The sequence below is a fragment of the Antechinus flavipes genome, chromosome 3, assembly GCF_016432865.1.
Source record: "Antechinus flavipes isolate AdamAnt ecotype Samford, QLD, Australia chromosome 3, AdamAnt_v2, whole genome shotgun sequence".
NCBI lineage: Eukaryota > Metazoa > Chordata > Mammalia > Dasyuromorphia > Dasyuridae > Antechinus > Antechinus flavipes.
Genome location: NC_067400.1, coordinates 244,116,357 through 244,138,839, shown reverse-complemented (window position 1 = coordinate 244,138,839; position 22,483 = coordinate 244,116,357). Strand labels below are relative to the sequence as shown.

Here is a 22,483-nt window from a genome sequence, read left to right as displayed (position 1 = left end):
TTGTTTTGTTTTTCCAAATACATACAAATATGGTTTGCAACATTCGGTTTTATAAGATTTTGTGTTCCAGTTTATTTCTTCCTCCCACTTTCCTAAGACAGCAAGCAATCTGATAGAGATTGTACATGTACAAAACTTTTGAACATTTCCATATTTCATGTTGTGCAGGAAAAACTGGACCAAAAGGGGAAAAGAAAAGCAAACAGCTCCCTCTTCCCATTCTCCTAATCCCCCCAAAAGGTGAAATTATTATGCTTTGATATATTTTCAGTTTCCATAGTCAGGAATACTTCTTGTGGTGGATGGAATCTTTAGCTGTAACATCCAGGAAGTCAGCAGCAGAAGTGAAAACTCAAGGTTCAACTTTCCAGCTTTCTTCTGGACTTGGACTTAGGTTGTTCTTCTGGATTCAGATTTAGGAACATCATCCCCCAGTACTCCTTTGTGGAGTACTTTCTGATGGTCTCCCTTCTCCCACTTTGCTCTTGTGCCTTATTCTTGGAAATATTGGTTAGCAAAGCATCATCAGACATCAGTTATATATAATCTTAAAAGTTACCTGTATCCAAAACTGTCAAGTCATCTATCATTTTTTCAAACACATATTAGGTCACACTATGGGGAATTACAAAATAAAGCCAAAATCTAAACCATGCCCTCAAGAAGATGAGTCTTTTTCTGGAATGTCATGCTAACCCTTTATCTTTGTGTCCTGTGCCCATTCAGAAGAATAAGTGCCAATTGCCTCTCTTCTTTGGGAGGTGAGATGCTACCCATGAAGGCACAAGGTGCTCTGGGAGAGAAGATTTTGGATCAACCTTGGACTAGGATAGAAAATCAGTTAGGAAAGAGTAAAAAAGTTGTTTGCTGAAGTGGATCCCAGTTAATATTAGAAAACATTAATTTGTAGTGGACCCAGTCATCATGGTGATGAGGTTTAGATTTGGGATACCCAAATGAAATTAGGGTTACTAATGGTCAGGGAGTTAAATGAGGTCTAGTGGAGGCGCAAGGGTAGGGAATTCTGAAGATTCCCTTTCTGGCAGCCTGAGATCCTCTATAAAGGAATTTACAGATCCAAAACCCTAGATTGATAAAAGAGGTTTATTATGGGGATTGGAAGTAAGGTTAAAGTCTAGTTAAGGAAATAGGTGAGAGTAAAGAGGTACTGGAAACAGTATTCCAGGGGGCAAAGACCCTTGGCATGCCAAGCATGGGGCTAGCATGTTTTAGAATCTCTGCCAAGGGAGGGCTCCAGCTGGGCTCTTTTATAATGAGAGATTTAGCTAAAGGGACCTATGGATGGAGTCCCAAGTTGGCTCAGATCCAGTGGGGGCTGGGACAAGCCCAGATCTGCTATTGTAATTCAAAAGGGGTGCTTTTGACCAGGATTTGTGAATCAAAGGTGCAGGCTTCCTGAACTGAAAATGCATCTGCCAGGAGGGGCTGGGAGTAATCTGCACAAATCAATCTGAAAGGATTTTAAAGGGACCACAACCTGCTTCAATGGCGGTATAACTTCTAGTTTAGTTCAATAGTATATGAACAGACTTGCCATCTAGGGGAGGGAGTGGGGGGAAGGAGGGGAAAAGTTGGAACAGAAGGTTTTGCAAGGATCAATGCTGGAAAATTACCCATGCATATATCTTGTAAATAAAAAGCTATAATTAAAAAAATATATATATGAGAACAGAAGTGGAAGATGGTAGATGGTGAGAATAAAGCATGCATTATTAAGTTTTGGTAGGGTCAGAGAGGCAATAGATTAAGGAAAACAAGGGATCTGGTACAAAATAAAACTGGTTCTCTTAAGGATCATGGGAAGGAAGAAAGAGAAGCCCAAAAGTACCCCAATGGGAACTGGATTTGAAGTCGGGAAGAAGTGAGTTCAGATCTAGTCTTAGATATGATGAGGTGCAAATAATAAGGTCAGTGGTAGTTGTGATGAAGTATGAGAACTGGAGTGGAAAATCCTCTCTGGTCGGGGGCAGGTCCCTTGTGAAAAAATTCAAAAACCAGAAATCTGTGTGGCAAAAAGGGATTTATTGGCAGCTTGCCAGCTTGCTAGGAAGACAGAGTTCTTAGTGGGTAATGTCCTGTTAGGAAGATAGCAAAGGTTAATTTAACACTGAGAAGAAAATATCTTCACCACTAGGCAAAGAAAATCCTGGCAGGACAACTTGCTAAGAAGAATAATCCTGTTTACGACTTCTTCAAAGATATCTGGGCATATAGTCCTAGATATATTGGGGCTTGCTTTGATATTTGGCTGGGAGATTGGTTTTCAATTCAATTTAGAATTGAATGAGATTATTTAACTGGGAGTTTAAGTCACTGAGAGTTGTAGCAATTCAATGGAGGGTAATTGATCAAGATCTCTCTGAATGGAATCTTATAACTGGGAGTTTCCAGGCTTTTCCTAGGGTCTGGGAGCTCCCTGAAGGGGATCCAGGCCCCCCAAAAGATCTCAGTTTATGTCAGATATATTGCTATATTGTGAACCTAGGCAAGTCACTTAACCCAGTTGCCTCAGTTTCTTTAACCATAAAATGTGGTAATAGCACCTGTGTATGTCCCAAGGTTAGGCTCAAATGAAATAATAAATGCTATATAAAATGTATGCCAGGTCTCGGATCAGGAAGACCTGAGTCCTAATCCAGCTACACATATTATGTGACCCTGGCAAGTCACTTCCCTGTGAACAAGATGAGGTGAGATCTCTCAGGACAGTTGTGAAAATCGAATAAGGCTTCATCTATTTCAGAGTTTGAGTAGGCCTGAAGGAATTGGGCATACTTAAGTCCCTTTCCTGCTATTCTCCCATGACATCATTTCCTCCCTATTTCAGTCAAATATGGGCAACTATATATTTATTGGTCAAGTTCAATTTCTTGGGTAGTTCCTGAGTTTAGAGTGCAAGATCTTCAGCCAATGAGGATGAGGGTCAATGGTGGGAGGTAGTATTTGCCTTAGTGATTAAAAGTGTTAACCCTGCCCCAGAGAGTGCTTTTTCCCTTCCTTCCCCTCTGCTCAACCCCTTTCTCTCCAGAATGTACACTAAACTTTGCTTTGCTTCTCCAGCTTTTTATTAAATGATGACCCCTCACCATTTCTGAACCACACACCCATGTGCCTCAGTTTTTTCACCTGTAAAGTTATCTGGAGAAGGAGAAGCACTCCAATATTTCTTCCAAGAAAAATCTAAATGGGGTCACAAGAAAATCAAAATTCCATTCTGCTAAATCAGCCGTACACTATAAGAAACAATCTTACCAAGAATTCACTGACTCACTGATAAATCCTGGAAGGATTTTATTTTATATTCTTGGCAAGAAGTATCTATTAGCCTAAATGCCCATTTTTTGAAACCTCAAAGGCGATCTTATTCCCCATCCTGAAGTTCAAATAAATACCTTCCCAACTTCTTATTAATTGGATGTTACAGAAATTAACTACTGAAATCTCTAACCCTCTTCACATATCCTATTCTAATTCTCCAATCTTTATTATGTGCTAAGCAAACCCAAATATAAGCAAAAAGAAAGCTAATTAGTTACTAAATAAAGCAGTCTGAGAAAGTCTTTGAGTTCCTTAAATGCAACCTGGGCACATCATGGTTGCCTTAAACTATGGAAACAAAAGTCCCCAAAATAGGTTTTAAGAGAAACAAAAGTCCCCAAAATAGGTTTTAAGAGTTTTCTGGCAAAGGGAGAGGCTAAGCTGATTTCTGTATCCACATCGGAAGTGTTTGTCAAATACTGCATTCTCAGTTTAGATCTTTAGGTTTAACAAACAGCTAACTACTGTGCTTGTTTTTAAGTTATATACCCAATTATAAAAGTAGATAAATTCTGATGATTTATGTGAATTTATTTTGAATCCTGAATTTTGCTAAAGTTGTGGATTATTTCTAATAGTTTTTAGTTGATTCTCTGGGGTCTCTTAGTATACCATCATCATTGCAAAAAGTGATAATTTCAACCTCTATTTCTTAAATAGCATAAAATCATTTTGATTACTTATTGTATAATTTGAGATCAGATACAGTTAAACACACTTTATTTTCTTGTTTTCCTAGAGATTCTTGACCTTTTGTTCTTATGGAAGTTTTTGTTTTCAAGCTTTAATCCTCAAGTACTTTGATTAGTATGGCTGATGAATAAACAAAATATTTTAGATAATATATTTTTAAAATTTCTTTGCCTGCCCAAGAACAATGAATATTTCTATAATTTAAGTGTGTATTATTTATAAAAAGTGGTTTGTAATTGATGAGGTCCTGAATGGTGTTTTGGACCAAGAAATTTGAGTTATTAATAAAATTAATTAATTTAGTTAAAGAATTCTTCCCTGGGGACTAGCCTGGAGATGGTCCATTCTGAAATCCTAATTATGTCAAACTCCTGAGATCTTCTGTAGAAATCCCAGTCATGTCCTTGAGTTTAAATTTTCCCTATAAAATCAGGATTGTAATTGCATTCCATGTGTACACCATGCACTGAATCATTAATTCTATAATTAGCATATTCAATAATCTTTCGTATGCAAATTCGACATAGGCATGCAGTAGATTTAGTGCAATAGAAAAAAATTAATAGAGGAAAAAAAAAGGAAAGCTAAAATAGAAACAGGAATTTGAAAATTTGGCTACATATATAATTTCAGTGAGAGAGAAATTGCTTATCAAAATTGGTTGTAATTCAACAACCAAAAGTTTTTGTTAAAATAGCTGGAAAGTTGAACTTTTGAACTCTACCAAAGTGGAGTCTGATAAAACACATTTTCACTGGTCTTGCCTGAAATTGGAGCTACTTATTGTTGAACGAGATAAGGTGAGATCTTTCTAGACAGTTGTGAAAATCGAGTAAGGCTTCATCTATTTCAAAGTTTGAGTAGGCCTGAAGGACTTTAAGCATTAAGTCAAGGGCATACTTAAAGTCTCCTCCCTGCTATCCCCTTCCTGTTATCCCCCTAAGGGCATACTTAAACCCCCTTTTTGTTATCCTCCCTATTTCAGCCAACTATGGGCAACTATGTACTTGTTGATCAAGTTCAATTTCTTGGGCAGTTCCCGAGTTTAGAATGTAAGATCCTCAACCAATAAGGATGAGGGTCAGTGGTGGGAGGGGGAATTTGCCTTAGGGATTAAAAGCATTGACCCTGCCCCCCTACGGTGCTGCCCCCTACAGTGCTTCCTCCCTTCCATTGTCTGCTCGATGGGCAGGACGCCCGTTCTTGAGAATATATAATAAACTTTGCTTTGCTTCTAGAGATCTATCCAGTCATTTTATTAATGGTTTCTGACCCACACATGGTCCATTTCTACACTGTTCTACTAAGTATATATAGCTCTCTTCCAAGTTCCCTTTGTTATCTTTCCCACTTTAGACAGTAAGTTTTTTGAGGGAAAGTGTTGAGGTACACTAAAGATGTTGGGTTTCAGGGTCCTCTCAGAAATTCAAGCTCTAAAGCCAATTAAAACTTAGGAAAAGGGATCATGCACCCTGAGTACTTCCTCTAGAGAATTATCTCAAGAGGAGATTTTGCCTCCCTTTGCATAACTCAAAGTATGCCTGGGGAAAGTCCCTGGGACAAGATAAAGGTATGAATGGAAAAAAGTGAAAGGTGATTTTCTTCTAATGTGGTCTGTGTGGTCTCAAAGAAAGTAACAGATTTTAGGGTTGAGGCAGCTGCCTCATGGAAACATGTGAAATAGCCCAGGCAATAAAATTCAAGACAGCCGCAATGAGGAAGATTTAGGATTTATTTGGTACCGAGCTCCGGACAGAATGGTCAAAATTCCGTGCTTTACCGAACTAAAGACAGTCTTATATAGGTTTTTTTTTTTTTTGTTCAGCTTGTTGCATTGGAATCTGTGATTAGCATTTTACAACAGGAGGGTGGGAGCAAGTATTAGATCAATCTTGATCTTTCTTCTGCTGGCCAAAGCCGAAAGGAGGGATTTGTCCATTTCACATGAAAAAAGTATAGAGTTCTTTTGCTCTAATGAAGTCCACTAGAGAAAGTGATAGGATTATTGGGGCTGGGACAAGTGTTAAAATTCCAACAGTGTCTTCTACTGACTTTAGAAAGAAGGAATAAATGGGAAAGAATAATCTGATAACTTTCTTGGATTTTATTAGAACAAAAGGACCCTTTCCATTTCCTTGAATATCTAGGTCCTTATCCAGTGCTCTCTTGGATTTCCTTAAAATAAAAGCTTTTTATTTTTTCCCATGCATACCTTAATCCAATTTTAGGAACTCTCATGAAATTGTCAAATCTTAAATCATCCAATTTTCCTGCTCTGCCAGATTCTTTTGTTTTTGTTTTTTTCCCTTGTTTCTATCCTCCCTCTGCTAGGTTGCCCCTTTCCCTTAAATAAAGACCCTCAGGGCATGGTATTCTTATAAGTACTCTAGTTTAAGCCTGAATTATTTCCTGGAGTCAGTATGCCCCACCTCAATTATGTTGTAGTGTAGAAATCATTCATTTATCACAATTTCATTGGTGTCTACTTCCTATTCGTTGCTACCACAAAAAATTTCTCCTTAGTGAAAAGGCTGAGATATCAAATCTGTCAAAGTATATAAAGATTTTAATTACTTTATAATTTGTAATTTTGATGCAAGTAGTGGCAGTGGAGAGAGTTGTAGTGTCTTGCAGGTTCAATGCGAAAGAATTCATAAATTCAAAATATTAGTAGCAAAAGGAAAGTTTAATTGGCACAGAAAAGTCAACTTTGCTAGGAAGGCAGACTTTCAGTGGCAAAGTCCTCGTAGGGAAGTAGAGATCCTGACAGAAATAAAAAGGGGTTGTCATTGAGAAGAGAATGTTTTCACAGTGGGCAGGGGTCCTGGTAGGCAGCTGTGCCGAGAGGAAAGGTCCCTTGGCATGGCATAATTCCTACTTCTGGACCTCCTGTAAGGAGTTTAAAATTGGGTTTTAATAGGAAATCTGAGACTGAAGTTTTAATTGAATGAGATTTCCTCAATGTTGTCACTGCCCCCAGGCCTAGATTTCCAGTTGAATGAGACCACTTAAGTTCCAGCTAAGTAGGAGTGGTCCTGGACTTATTTTCTTTCTTTTCTTTTCTTTTCTTTTCTTTTCTTTTCTTTTCTTTTCTTTTCTTTTCTTTTCTTTTCTTTTCTTTTCTTTTCTTTTCTTTTCTTTCTTTCTTTTCTTTTCTTTTCTTTCTTTCTTTTCTTTTCTTTTCTTTTCTTTTCTTTTCTTTTCTTTCTTTCTTTCTTTTCTTTTCTTTTCTTTTCTTTTCTTTCTTTCTTTCTTTCTTTCTTTTCTTTTCTTCCTTCCTTCCTTCCTTCCTTCCTTCCTTCCTTCCTCCTTCCTTCCTTCCTTCCTTTCTTTTCTTCCTTCCTTCCTTCCTTTCTTTTCTTCCTTCCTTCCTTCCATTCCCTCCCATGCCAGGGTAATTTTTTACAGCATTATCCCTTGCACTCACTTCTGTTCCGATTTTTCCCCTCCCTCCCTCCACCCCCTCCCCCAGATGGCAAGCAGTCCTTTACATGTTAAGTAGGTTACAGTATATCCTAGATACAATATATGTGTACAGAACCGAACAGTTCTCTTGTTGCACAGGGAAAATTGGATTCAGAAGGTATAAATAACCCGGGAAGAAAAAACAAACATGCAAGCAGTTTATATTCATTTCCCAGTGTTCTTTCTTTGGGTGTAGCTGCTTCTGTCCATCCTTGATCAATTGAAACTGAATTAGCTCTCTTTATCGAAGAGATCCATTTCCATCAGAATACATCCTCAAACAGTATCATTGTTGAGGTATATAATGATCTCCTGGTTCTGCTCATTTCACTTAGCATCAGTTTATGTAAGTCTTGTCAGTCCTCTCTGTATTCATCCTGCAGGTCATTCCTTGCAGAACAATAATATTCCATAACATTCATATACCACAATTTACTCAACCATTCTCCAATTGATGGGCATCCATTCATTTTCCAGCTTCTAGCCACTACAAACAGGGCTGCCATAAACATTTTGGCACATACAGGTCCCTTTCCCTTCTTTAGTATCTCTTTGGGGTATAAGTCCAGTAGAAACACTGCTGGATCAAAGGGTATGCACAGGATGTGCCTTACTTAGCAGGAGGAGCTGAAGACTTTTAACCCACCTCTTCATTAATATGACAATTCTTTTTTGTTTAATAATCAGGATTGTAATTTTCATCTGTCAGGGATAATTATTAATTACCCAGAAACTGTCTCTCAGGCTTTTCATTTGTCTAATTTCATAACATCTGGTCCTGGACTAATTTTTGGCTCTATAGAAATACAAGTCCATATCTCCAGCTAAATGAGACCACTTAAGTTCCCAGCTAAGTAGGGAGTGGTCCTGGGCCAATCTTAATGAACTCACTTAACTGCCCCAAGGTTGGGTCCCTGTCAGGACAGTTTCAGGGCTCACCCAAAAGTTAAGGAAGACTGTTCAGGGTTCACCCCCATCATCTCCATTGAATAATAATTTTTTGATTTATTGTTTGAACAATTATTTGTTTTTCATTTTCTGGGATTATGGCTCATTGGATTTTGTGAACGAATTGTATTCTTTCCACAAATGTCATTGCTTGAGTGAAGCTGGAAAATCTTTTACTAGCTATAAGGGACACTGAAAATCTTAAGCTAGATCTTGTCCACATGTATCATGGCAGTAATTGTACCCTACCTGAAGACTGGTAAACCTAACTTTCTATTTTGGGTTTTTTATATTAGTATGCTTTTCTATCATGGTTATAAATTCTAAACCAGGTTTTCATGATATTCATTTATGAGATTTGTGTATGTTAAAATTTCAAGCTTTTGGTAGGGATATCCCATTGAAGTATTTAAATTTTTGTCATTTCCTTTCTTTTTAGGCATGTTCCAGACTTTACAAACTCATTTCAGGTGTCTAAATTTTGTTCTATTTCTATTGCAGGTTTTGGGATTTGAAATCGACACAGTGAATTCGGTCCAGTTTTCAAATCATACAGGTAATTTTGGGTGGGGAGGGCAGAAACAGATTTCAAAAAATTCCACTTTATTTATATCAGTAGTAACTTTTATTAAGTGACAAGTACCTGGGACATTGAAATTAAAAAGTTTACCCACAATCATACTACTATAAGGTTTTCACAGGCAGGACATGAACTCGGGTCTTCCCAGCAAACTGCTCACTATTCTACACATCCGCTGTTTTAGCTGGTTTTTTACATTTTTATTTTTATTTAAATTGTTTTGTTTTGGTGAAGGAGGAGCAGTGATGATGTCAGAACCACCAGTACTTAAAAGCTCTCATGATTGTTTTGAAGGGATTATTCCAGAAGAACCAGATTTTGGACTTGATCGTAGGAGGTCCCATAATCATCATTTCTGGTGATTCTATTTGTCTTCAAGCAGAAACAATATATGTTGATTTCTGTTCCCTAAAAGAAAAGTTACTATGAATTAAGGCCAACAATTTTTATAAAAACATTTACAATATAATACGGATAAAGTGAAAAACTTAATCAGATATTATCTGTCTAAATCACGTTTTGGCATCACTTTGATTCAAGAGCAAAGTGACACAGAAAAGTACAGACTGTTCCTGAAAGCAGAGACAAGTGAACTCCCATGTAAGAATGATAGAAGAGTATTTTTCAGCCTGCTATAAAGCTACATCATTAATTCCTGGCATGATGCTTTTTATTGGAAGACTTAGGAAGCAATGTGTAATGATAATAGACTCTATAATTAAAGCTACCTATATAAAGATCCTCGTGTGGTTGGCTATTTAGGTGAGGTGTGAGGTGAGAGTAAGCTATTAATGCAGGTTACACTGACCAGAGTTAGCTAGAATAAGGAGAAAAGTGCCATTAAAGGGAAGGCACTATGAGGGAGAGAAAGGGAGTACCTTTTTTTTTTTTTTTTTTCATTTTTAATTTTAATTCTGAAAAGGACTTGGCCAGTATGGAGTAACTTCTATATATGTTTTTGTTGTTTTTTGTCTTAAAATTTCAAATGGAAGGGACCATGGAGATTGTTAATCTATTAAGCATTTTGTTGTTGTTGTTTTAGAAAACTTGTACATCTCCTATATGCTGGATACTGTTAAGTGTTAGAGATACAAGCACAAAAAATTAAGGTAATCTCAGTTCTCAAAGAGCTTACATTCTAATGGGAGTGGTAACAAAGACATTCATTAGTACTTATAGAATAAATAAAAATATATAAAACAGTTAAATATAAGGTAGTTTGGGAAGGAAGATACTGGCAGTTATGGGAATCAGAAAAAACTTTTTAGAAAGTGGTTCTTGAGGAACATTTTGAGGGATTGTAAGGAGGTCCCACACTTGACATGTCCAGTGAAAAGGCTTTCCTAGGATTTTAGGTGAGAAGGTCTGATGTAACAGTTGCTGTATAGATAAAAATGGTAATATCTGGCAATTAATTGCATATATAAGAGGAGGGAATAAGCCTTAGAAACAGGATTTAACTCAGGTCCTCTGACTCTATCATCAGTGACACACATTCCTCAATTTATTTTCTATAGTTGTGGGAAAATAATCTTTTTAGCAGCATTATGGCTTGTTGGGTGAAAGGACTGCCCTTAGAATCAGGAAGTACTGGATCCAAGTTGTATCATTGACCTGTACTGATCATATGTAGTCCCCACCCCTGATTATACCTCATAGTGTGTTTCTTACTCTTAATTTATGGATTCTCTTTCCTTTGTTCCAATTTTAGTTCAGCCTAACCATTAGGTTTCAGTTTCATTTCTCATTGAAAATTGTTTTCATTTTCCTGATTGTGTGGAAACTAAACCCTCATGTAATTCTCTCACAACACCAAACACCTAAGAGCCAACTCTGAACAAAAAGATGATGAAGACTTTTTAGGACACCATCTGAGCTTAGCTGTGCACCCTTTTCACCTCAGTGAGACTGTCCTTTCTTGAATCCTTCCAACCTATCATTAGCTGGAAAATTGTTTCATTCCATATCGTTGTAGGCTTTGTTGTTCCAGACCCTATTTGTAAACTTTGTTTAATGTGGTTTTCTAGGGAAGCTGGGAAAGCTCAAACAACTTCCTGAATTGCCTCCACCCTTGGAATTCCCAATTATTTCTTGTATTATTGGGTATGAATAAATGCTTTTTAAAAGATAATAGTTAGCAATCATTTTATTATTATTAGCAATCTTTTTAAAAGATAATAGTGGGAAACATCTCTAGAAATTCAGCAAGCTGTTTTTGGCTACTACCTGCCAGATGTTCCTGTCAGTTTGTTTTCTAGACAGAGACTTCCATCAACATGAACCCTGTAAGGGCCTAAGGGGTAAAATTGCTGGACAGCCTTCTTTTACATCTTCTGGGTTGTAGCATGTTCTGGGCCTCATTTCAAAGAGATGTGCTTATGGGTGACTAGTTGATTTCTTCCTCCTTATAGCTTCATCAAGATACTTTGTGATGCCATGGCTCATCTGGCTTGGTCAACATTTTATTTTCCTTGTAGTTTTTGTACATTAGTTCTTCCCCTAGGAAGAGATGCCCCTTTCAGGTTTCTAGGCCTAATTCTGGGAAAATAACAGTGAAAGTATATTTGCTCATTCCCAGGCAAAAGTTACTGTTTGTGACCTCTCAGACAAAGGAAAAGTGGGGGAAAGGGGAAATTGTATTGGTAACATCAGTAATTTTATGCTACCCAATACTATTCATATCAGGCCAGAGTTTCTTGGTCTGTAATATTAATGAACTCAGACAACTATTGTAAATTATTGTAAAATGAAGACTTTTGTCTCTATAGTCTACTATAAACTTCTGCCTTGTAGTTTCTAGGGTTTTCATGTGGCCCTGGTACACAGGTCGACAAAAGGGCTTAGACAGATACTTATGACTCTTTTCCTTTTGTGGTATGCCTTCTATAATATTCTGAATGATCCAAATGGGAGAAATGGGAGGTGGGACTGAAGGATTAAATTCTGAATTTCACTGTATGCCTTGGTCAAGTATGGGCTTTGTGATTCCTTTCCACTCTCCTCTTCTTCTCCCAGAATATCTATTCATACTGATGGGTATCTGCACTACTGCAGCTCTTTTTATATCTTAAATCTTCCCACTTTCTTAGCCTATACCCCTCCAGTTTGCCCTGGCAGGGAGATGCATAGCTAAGTTCCGAAGATTTTCTCATTTTGTTGGAACTCCACTCTGAAGATAAAATCTTATTCCCCCTGAGGCTGACTGTTCTGAGGGTATGTGGTTAACTATGGGAGGGATTTCAGTGGAGTAGAACAGATCTCATTTGTAAAAACAATTTTTTTCTTTCTCTCTTGAAAACCCCTAAGGGGAATCTGCTAAGGAATTTTTCATGTTCTAATGAAAATAGCTCCCCATTTCAGCCCCAGAAAAAGGAACAAAAGGCAATCTCTATCTGTAGCTGAATATGTACAGTCTTTAGAAAGTTTCTCAAGCTTATCAAATTTTGGAGGAGGCTATCTTAGTTTTGATTTCTTTTGGCCATGTCCTCAGGAGCAATTATTTATTGTTCTAATGACTTATCAGATTTCTGTTTGAACTTCTTTTGCAACTTCACCAGTTCCTTTGTAGTCAGCCCAACCTTTGCTCCTTCAATGGAGGGAATCACTTTCCTTTTGGGAGCAATAATAGTATAAGCTTGAAACTTCCTTGCCCCTCTTTGAAGTTTTATAAATCTCCTTCTTCTGTCTCTAATATCTTTACTTATTCTATTCCCTTTCTTCCCTTATATTCTAATGGGGAAAGGGAACACATAAGGGGAATCTAGGAGAGAGGAGTAGACAAAGCTAGAGCCAGTGGATGAAAGCCACTCGTAGAATATTTAGTATATTCATTTACACCTCAGAAAACCAACAAAAAGCTGCAGATCAAATCTTGACTTAATTTTGTTTTTCAAAAGAAACTAATGGCAAATGTTAATTTAGTGCCCATTATGCTTAAAAATATTGAGTATATTTTTTCCCTTTGGATCTGATTGTTAAACATTTACCACTATACCACTGGGCACACACAAGGAAATGTGGCACAGGAATGACTTGGAAGTGCAGTGGAGGTTTAGCTCCAGGCAAGGCAAATTTGTTTAATGGAATGCAGGTGATGTCCAGTTAACTTCACTAGTCTGCTGAGTCTTAGAGACATACACACACACACATTTGTATATATGTATGTATGTTTATATGTGTGCATATATTATGCATGTTTATATGCACACACATAAATTAGAGATAGTCTCAAAGGGAAGCATGAAGAATAAGAAAGCTTGGGAAGTCATATTTGAAAGGGAGAAGCACATTCCAGTTATAGGAGGTAACCAATGAAGGAGGGACAGTAGACTAAAGTCACTGGATTGAAGAGTACAAGTAGAGTACTTTGATATGCGTTATGTGAGAAATGAGGGTTTAGTTTCCACAGTTACAAAACTTAAAGAAATGAAGAAAAATGAAAATGAAACATGGGGGAATTAGGCTCTCTGGATAGGCTATACTGTCTGTAGTACTCAGCCAATGGGGAATCAGGAGAGGGTCTTGCATTTTGGGGATAGGGTATGAGAAGGCATATTTTATTGATTTTAAATGTGCCTATTAGCTTAAATAATCGTTTTTGCAAATGTTATGTTGCAGATAACTTTTGCAAGAATGTAAAATAATATTCTTTCCTGGCTTGAGCAGCAGGTTTGTAGGTCTTGGTAAGAACTTGGTAACTTTATAAGGTGTGTAAGAATTCTTGAAAAATTGGAAGAGCCAGGTTACTGAAGCCTTTAAAAGCCAAAACTGATTTTTGGACTTGTTGGCATTAAGGAACCCCTACAATTGAATAAATAGGGGGGGAAAGTATGTGACGTGACTTGGCTTTACAAGATAGAACACAAGAGCTAATTGGGAAAAAGTGAGGATGTCATCTAGGTTGCTGTCCTAGGTACCTGAGAGGATGTTGGTACTCTCAGTAGGGAATTTTGGGTGGAGTAGATAATAAGTTAAATTTTATGTGAATTTAAGATGTCTGTTCAGTTCAAGATTCCAATAGGCAGTTGGAGAAGAAAAACCAAAGGTTCAAAGAGGGATTCGAATGGATAAATTAATGAGAATAATCTATAGAGATACTAAATTTAAATCCGAGAACTGATGAGGTCAGTAGGGGAAATTGCATTAAAGGGGAAGAGAAGAGAGCCTTGGACAAAGCTTTGGGATCAGTGGACCTGACCTGGACATAAGATCCATCTAAGGAGATTAAAAAGGAATGCTCAGACAAGAGATACAGGATACGACAGTAACATGAAAACTTAGGGAGAAGACCAGGCCTAAGTCGGGGTGATCCCCTATTCTCAGAGATCTGCAGAGCTAGAAGATGAAGTCTTGGGCCCAGGTTGCAGGAAGTCACAGATTCTAGACCTAGGTCAGTGAAGGAAGTGATCCACAGGAAGCAGACAACATTTGGTCAATGAGGGTTACTTATCCAATGAAAAGACTTGGGTCTTTTGCTATTTAACCAGCTTTACTGCTTTCAGCTCATCAGGTAGAGCACATGTTGGGAGCTGAGATGCCTCCTGGGTGTGCTGGGCTCTCCCTTCAGGGACAAAATAAATACTTTCTCTTTGTACCTGAAGATGTCTCTAATTAATTTGGGGAAAAGGGATCTAGCACTCATCCCACAAGAGGATGACCAGCAGTGTTAATGGCTGTAAGGAGGTCAAGAAAGATAAAGGTTGACAAATCAGTTCCATTTGTTCAATAATGAATAGAACCAGCAACAAACACAGCGAAAAAACTCTGGGAAATGAGTGTGAACTACAACGTAGCAATCCCTCTGTTTTTGTCTGCTTGCATTTTGGATTTCCTTCACAGGTTAATTATACATTATTTCAAAGTCCGATTCTTGTGCAGCAAAATAACTATGGATATGTATATATGTTGTATTTAACATATACTTTAACATGTAATGGTTATCTGGGGGGAAGGGGTGGGGAGGAGGAGAAAAATAGGAACAAAAGGTTTCGCAATTGTCAATGCTGAAAATAAAAAGCAATAATAATAATAATAATAATAGAAAGACAAAGGTTGAGAACAAGCTGTTAGAGGTGGTAATTAAAAGATCACCGGTCATTTTGGAGAAAGCTGTTTCATTTGAAGGGAATAAAGAAAAGATGTGGAAACAGATTGTGAATGGCCTTCTCTAGTATGGATCGAATAGTTTTTTTTTAAGTATAGGGGACATGAATAGGCAATTGGGAAACAGCTCAGCCTTGGAAAAATGAAAGAAAAGTGAGAGAATGAGTATGATACAGGGGAACTTTTGCTGAAAAAAAAGAAATGGAATGGAATAACTTGTGCCTGCAGAGGAATTTGCATTAGTAAGGAAGGTTTTTTTCTGGAGACCTTACAGTACTTTGTAAATACTTGCTATTATTATGTGAGATGAGGAGGGAACGAGAGAATGGCCCCCACATTTTCCATGAAATAGACTATAACTTATTTGCTGGGAGTAGCCCTGCCAGAAGTTTCAGAAGAAAATGCAAATTGTGCCTCAAGTAGAGACTGCTTGGCTTGGAGATGGTCACAGATTCTAAAGGTATTTGCAGGAGAGTTTGAAATACATGAGAACATATATGTCCAGTTCTAAATTTGTATGAAGGACACATGACTAGGCTTATATGTATTGAATAGCATCCTTCTCTGCCTTCAGTTCTTTTGCTTGCTTCTTCACAAATCTCTTGATGCCTACTAATCTGATTAAATCATTGACTAGGAGTAATCACCTTCATTAGTATAAGGGATCAGTATTCTCTCCTGGTCTTGTATGCCCCATCTGTGTTTTTGCTGAATTTTTTTGATAGTTTTTTATTTTTCCAAATACATACAAAGATAGTTTCCAACATTCACCTTATGAACTATTTCTTATGTAGAAAATAGCATCATTTCACAATATCTCACAAGCAACCCTTCCATAACAAACTTGAAGTTCCATATATATTTATTGTACATCTTTTAGTCCAGTAGGAGCTGTAGTCAAGATGAACCCATTGTTACCACCTCACCCCCTTCTGCCATGGTGTCAGTGTTCTGTCCTAACTTGTTCATTTGTAGCCTTGGGCCCAAGTGAAGCTGTAGCTTGCCACAGATGGTTAAGAAATACCCATTTAACATGTGTTAAAATTACTGTCATTTTTATTCATCTCCTACTGTTGAGGTCTAGCTTTGGGGTACCTAAATAAATTAGGGTTAAGGTCTAGTGGCAGGTTTGGGGTACAGATTCGGCGCAAGGTGGTCTAGTAGCGGCGCGAGTTCCCAATAAAAGCATTTATTGGCCCAGAGAGCTAGATTGATAAAAGAGGTTTATTATTATATAAGCAAAGATAAGGAGGGCACTGAACAGAGGGTCCAGTGGACAGAGGGTCCTCACATGGTAGCCATGTTTGGAATCTCTGCAAAGAGACTCTCTGCAAGAGGGGTTCCCAGCATGGCCTTTTTATAATAGGAGACTTAGCTCGAGGGGCTTTCGGGTGTAGCCCCAAAGTTGGCTCATATCCGGGTGGGGCTGGGAACAGGTCAGATCTATTGAAATTCAAAGGGACCAGGATTTGTGAGTTAAAGGGCAATTTACATTATTAACTAGGAGAGGGTGGGAATCTAGAAAGCAAGCTTTCCCGCATCACTACTTCTTTCAATGTGTCTCTGGTAAAATTTTTGAGTCTATTTTTTTTTCCCCTTCATTTCTTTAGTATGTATTGCATGATTTGGCATAACACTTTGTCATACTGCAATTGCAATTCTCATTGGCCATATCTAAATTGTTTAGTACATTGCTTCTCAGGAGGTGTGGAGCATATTTTATGCTTCCTAAAGAATTATAGTTGGTAGTTTGGTAGAGTTGAGGTAGAATAGGCACCCTGTGGGTAAATAAAAAGTTTCCAGGGAGCAATAAATTGAAAAAAAATACTATGAAAATATCATAATATTCAGTTCACAACATGGAACAACCATGATAAAACATCCATCATAGATTACAAAGTTATGCTTTTTATTATGTGAATCAACAAGGGGGAAAATCGAAAGGAGCCATTGGGGGAAGACACTAGGAGGTGGAGAATGCCAATAGCAGGCTTAGTCCTGTGTGGGTCAGAAACCCTAAATAAAACAACAGGATAAATCTCTAAAAGCAAAGCAAAGTTTATTTCCATCCTTGAGAACGGGTGTCCCACCCATCGAGCAGACAATCTGAAGGGAGGAGGCACCATAGAGGATAAGGTCGACGCTTTTAATTCCTAACACAAATTCCTCTCCTACCACTGACCCTCATCCTTATTGGCTGAGGATCTTACATTCTAAACCGGGAACTATTCAAGAAATTGAACTTGACCAATAAGTACATAGTTGCCCATATTTGGCTGAAATAGGGAGGATAACAATAAGGGGACTTAAACATGCCCTTAGAGGGAGGGGATAGCAGGGAGACTTTAAGTATGTCCTTAAGATAGCAGGGAGGAGACACTGTATGCCCTTGACTTAATAAAAGTCCTTCAGGCCTGCTCAAACTTTGAAATAGATGAAGCCTTACTCGATTTTCACAACTGTCTTGAAAGATCTCACTTTATCTCGTTCAGTCCTGCAAAGGATTAGCAAAAATCTTAAACTCATCTGTTTCCTCATTCCTTCCCTCCTTTTCCAGTATTCACCTTTTCATCTTTCCAAACCAATGTGCCTTTACTCATTATAAACATGTATAGTCAATTAAAAGAAATTGGTGACATAAAATGTATTTGTTTAGATCTGCATTCTGAGTCTTTCACCTCTCCATCTGGTGAGTAGCAGGAAATGATATGGGGAAAAATCCTTTTTTGTGTTAATCACCCATTCAGTGGCATAATCCCTCACTTGCCACACCTTAATAATGAGCCTTCTTGCTAGTTAACTGAGATCCACTTACATTCTCTTTGGCAAAAGATAGATTTATTTAGGGATTCCAGGAATGGTAAATAATGGTAATGAAAGGCAAGTTTCTCAATGGAACTCAATTTTCCCGTAAAAAGGAAGCACCCCATGAGATTGGGGCATGTCCTTAGTGGGCAGACTAAATTCTGAAAGAGACTAAACACCCTAAAAGTGTTTGCTGTAAGAAGTGGTGTTGGGAAACAGAGCACGTGAAATGGGGAGGGGTAAGGAAAAAGACACTATGAAGTAGAGTGCCATGGAAGACTGACATAAAGGAGAGCAACGAATATGGCATGGCCATAAGTAGATTTTTATAGGGGGAAATTTAACTTCAGGAACATGACTGAGATTTCTGAAAGGACATGGCAACATGAAGCTGTCCAAGAGGGTGGGCCTCCATTTGACTTAATTTGGATTTTTGACTGGATTACTTCTCCAGGGGGTGGGTCTCAAGCCTTCTCTCTGTTTGCCTCAGGCATCAATTCTTCAGTTTCTCTAGGACCTTATCACTCCACCATTCATGCTTGCTTTTTTGTATTTCTCTTCACTCATGTATTTTTAATTGAGAGTTTATGCATAGTTTTGGTTTTTTTTTAATCAAATGCCTAAAAATTCTCTTTCACTAAAAATACATTTTCTCCCTTCTACTTTATAATGCATTTGAGCTGAATAAGTTATTCTCGACGTATCCTTGACATATCCAATGTCATTATAAATTCTCACTGTCTTTATGGTGGTGGCTTTCTGGCTTCTTTTAATATTCTCTCTGACATAGAAATTCTGATTTTTGACTGTGATATTCCTGGGAGTTTTTATTTTGGAGTTTCTTTCTAGAGGTGATCATTAGATTCTTTCTATTTCTACTTTGGCCCCTGGTTTTAAGAGATTTGAACAGTTTTCTTTTTAAGGTTTCTTAGGATGGGCTGTCCAGGGTTTTTTTTTTAGGTCATGGTATTCAGATAGTCCAATGATTCTTCATATTTTCACCACAATCTGTTTAACTGATACATTTTCTTGAAACTCTTGTTTCATCTTTTCCAAGTATTGGGTTTTGTGCCTAAGATGTATTGTTCTCAGACATTGCTTAGAGATGATTTGGAGCTATTTTCTTCTTTATTTAAGTTTTGAGTATCCCTGACATCATAATAGCTCATTTTTATAGGATTCTTTTGTTGTTTGTTTATTTTCTTATTTTCTTACTATGAACTTTGACATTAGGGGTTGGGCTCAGGATGTTGCTTCTGGAGGTAAGATCTAGATTTGTCTCATTGATGTGGTCTTCAATATTAGGTGTGCTTAGCTGAGAAATCGATAAAAATTAATCCCTTAGACAAGCAGGAAGAAGGCTCTGATAATGGAGATCAGTTCAGTTCCTTGGTCCCATCATCTAAAGGTAATCCAATTAGAAATCCAAGTTATATCAAAACCCTGAAGCTAAATTTTCCATATAAAACAGTTTGTGGCCCATGACTTTGCTGATCAGCCTGCCACATGTTATCTCTCCTGACTCCCACTATGGTTCTCAACCTCACTTTTCCTTATGGCTCCTTATTTTTTAGGGTGATAAGTCCCTTTAAGGATTTAGCCTACCAGCTAAGGGTAAATCCCAATAACATGGGATGCTCCCTTTCTACTGAGTAATTGTGAGTTCCACTGAGGAATTTGTCTTTCATATCCTCTCCCACTCGTTCATATTTGCGATTTCTGGCCTCATTGTATCCCTCCATTTTGTCTGTAATTTCTTCCCTAAATAAATCTATCTTTTGCCAAAGAGAATGGCCATTGTGAATTCTTCACATGGCCAAACCCCAACTTTTGGTGCCCCACATCATAAATCACATCACTATTCCTTCTTTCTTGGTCATTGAGAATCTCAGGAACATACTGGAGACATGCAAGTTTTCTAGACTCTCAAAGTAGGCTGATATAAAGTAGTCTAATACCAGCTTCTCTGGTCTGAGCCCTGCAAGTTCCAGACCTGAGTTTGGATCTACAAGAATAGAACATAGCTGTGATGAGGTTATTATGATCTGGCACCCAATATGGGGGTTGGTAGCAATTAACATGTGAAATTCTCAATGGCTTTCTTATTGCCAAAAGGTATTTTTATTTATGAGAAGAACTTAGGGACAAAATGAAGAGATTTTAACAATTAATAGTGGAAAAGACAAGTTCCCTAGTGAGACTCATGAGAAAAAGATGAGGTGAGAATATGCTGTTAACTGGCAGGCTAAATCCACAGGGGAATTTAGTACCCCAAAAGAGATAGGTAACTCTAAGAAGAAAGACAACATGAGGCAGAACACCATGGCATGCTGACCCCCTTAGCAAAGATGGCGTAGTCCGTGGATAGATTTATAGGGGAAATTTATCTTGGGGGTTTGATATCTTAATGTAGCTTTCTGATCGGATACAGCAAGGTAGATAACCTAAGGTGGATATAGGAAAAGGGCAAGTTTTGCCAAGACCTGTACAGAGATGGACCTATCCTCATTTATGTCTTTCCCTGATTGCCTCAAGGAGTGTTACAGGCTTATCACCTACTTCAGACTTTCTCTGCCAACACCATCTTGGTTATGGAGAGCAGATTCTGTTGGCTCAAAAGAATGTTATAGTTGTAGTCTAGGATTCCTGCTCTGGTTATTTCTTGGCAGACTTATCTAAATGCTGGAGGTCATTAGATCCTGAACTGTACCACTTATGCTGTTGCTAGCTTCTGAACTTCTTCCTTACATTATACATGTCCTCTTTCCTCAGGAAAATCACTGCCTTCTCAGTCTGCCCTGATTTTAAAATTGAGGGGTGGTGATTTCCCATCACAAATGCCATGGCATGGTTCAGATGAGGTTGATTTGGAGACCTCTTTGCCTTGTTGCACAGACTCTCTTTTGGGTATACCTCACCTCGTGCTCCTAGTTTGTCCTTAGTATTTGAAGAATTTGAAGAAGTGTTGAAGAATACTTAGCAGGGCAAGACAAAGGACTCTTTTTGACATTTTCTGAACATCTTCATCTGGATTCATTGTGATAACATTTTCTAGATCTCTTTGGAGGAACTTGTGAAGGGGAGCGTACCACACTGCTTTCCCCTATTTTGGCACTTCACTCTTATCTCTGACATTTCTGAAAAGATTTTACTTCTTATCCAAACCTGTTGTGATGGAATTATCTGAAACTTATTCACATGAAGATGAAAGTGATTACTTAGATGATTTTTAAAAGGAATCATTCTAGAAAAAAACCAGTAACCAGCTTTGTGATTTTAGAATTTCATTAGAGACACTGCTCATCCTTCAGAAAATTTAAATACTGAACTTACAGCTTAACATATATACATTCTGAGTTTTGTGTATTGGTTCAGTTTAGAATAAAGAGAAAAATTTTTAAATGTAATAAAAAAATGATTTATATCCAGAATGCTACTTTGCAAAAACAAGTATTATTTTAATGTTATCAGTCATATCTACAATTGCAAGCAAAGACCTCAGCACTTTTTTTTTTTTTTTAGGTTATCCAAACTGGAAAGGTCAAGTGTTAAATTCAAATGAACTCCATGAGCTGTATGAAGGCCTGAAGCTGAACAATGTAAATAAGTATGATTATGTTCTCACAGGTAAGAAAATAGAATCCTTCCCTTTTCCTCAAAAGGAATCTTAGTTATATTGTTATGTTAGTATATATGACTAGGAAAGGAAATTTTATGTTTATAGAAGACAAACATGTATTGTTTATGTCCTTTTTTTTTACTTCTTGGTAGACAAAGAATATGAGCACATGGTTCCCTAGGCATTACCATCTGCATTCTTTTTGAGTATGAATCTCCCCTCCAATTATAACTCCCCTTGTGTTCACCTTATTTTGACATAGCATCTGATCATTTACAAAACCGATTACATATTCTCTGTCATGTGAGTACAAGTGGGTACATGTGCTCTCTCCCCTCCCCCTGTGCAAAAGCAATCTTTTTTTCCCCCGAGTTACTTATTTGCTTAAGCAAAAGGGAAAAACCATGGCAGAGATTTAAAAAAAAAAAAAAATTATGTTGATTTACATTCAATTTCCTTGGTTCTTTTTCTGGATGCAGGTGTTTCTGTCTATTTTTGATCATTGAACCACTAAGAAGAACCAAGTCTTTCATATTTGATCATCATATATTCTTGCTGTTACTATGTACAATGTATTCCTGATTCTGCCTGTTTTGCTTAGCATCAGCCCAGTTCCTGTGAATCTTTCTAGGCCTTCCTATAATCAGCTTGTTCATCGTTTTTTATAGTACAATAATATTCCATTGCCTTCATGTAACACAGCATGTTCAGCCATTCCCCAACTGATGATAATCGATTCCTTTTCCAATTCGTTGCTACCACAACAAGAGATGCTACAAACATTTTTGCACATGTGGATCCTTTTCCCTTCTATAAGATTTCCTTGGGATACAGACCTAATAATGGCACTGTACTGCTGAGTCAAGGGATATGCACAATTTGATAACCCTTTGGACATAGTTCCAAATTGCTCTCTAGGATGGCTGGATCAT

The 22,483-nt window shown here is 37.6% G+C and overlaps 1 protein-coding gene across 1 annotated transcript in view; it reads left to right on the top strand.

Annotated features, from left to right (window-relative positions):
* The window catches only part of PDXK (pyridoxal kinase), a 52,159-nt gene that overhangs the window by 3,424 nt on the left and 26,252 nt on the right, over window positions 1-22,483 (top strand). Inside the window, exons 2-3 of the mRNA XM_051984794.1 lie at window positions 8,947-9,001; window positions 21,455-21,559. Of these exons, the coding sequence (XP_051840754.1) occupies window positions 8,947-9,001; window positions 21,455-21,559 (160 nt within the window). The remainder of the gene's footprint in view (window positions 1-8,946; window positions 9,002-21,454; window positions 21,560-22,483) is intronic.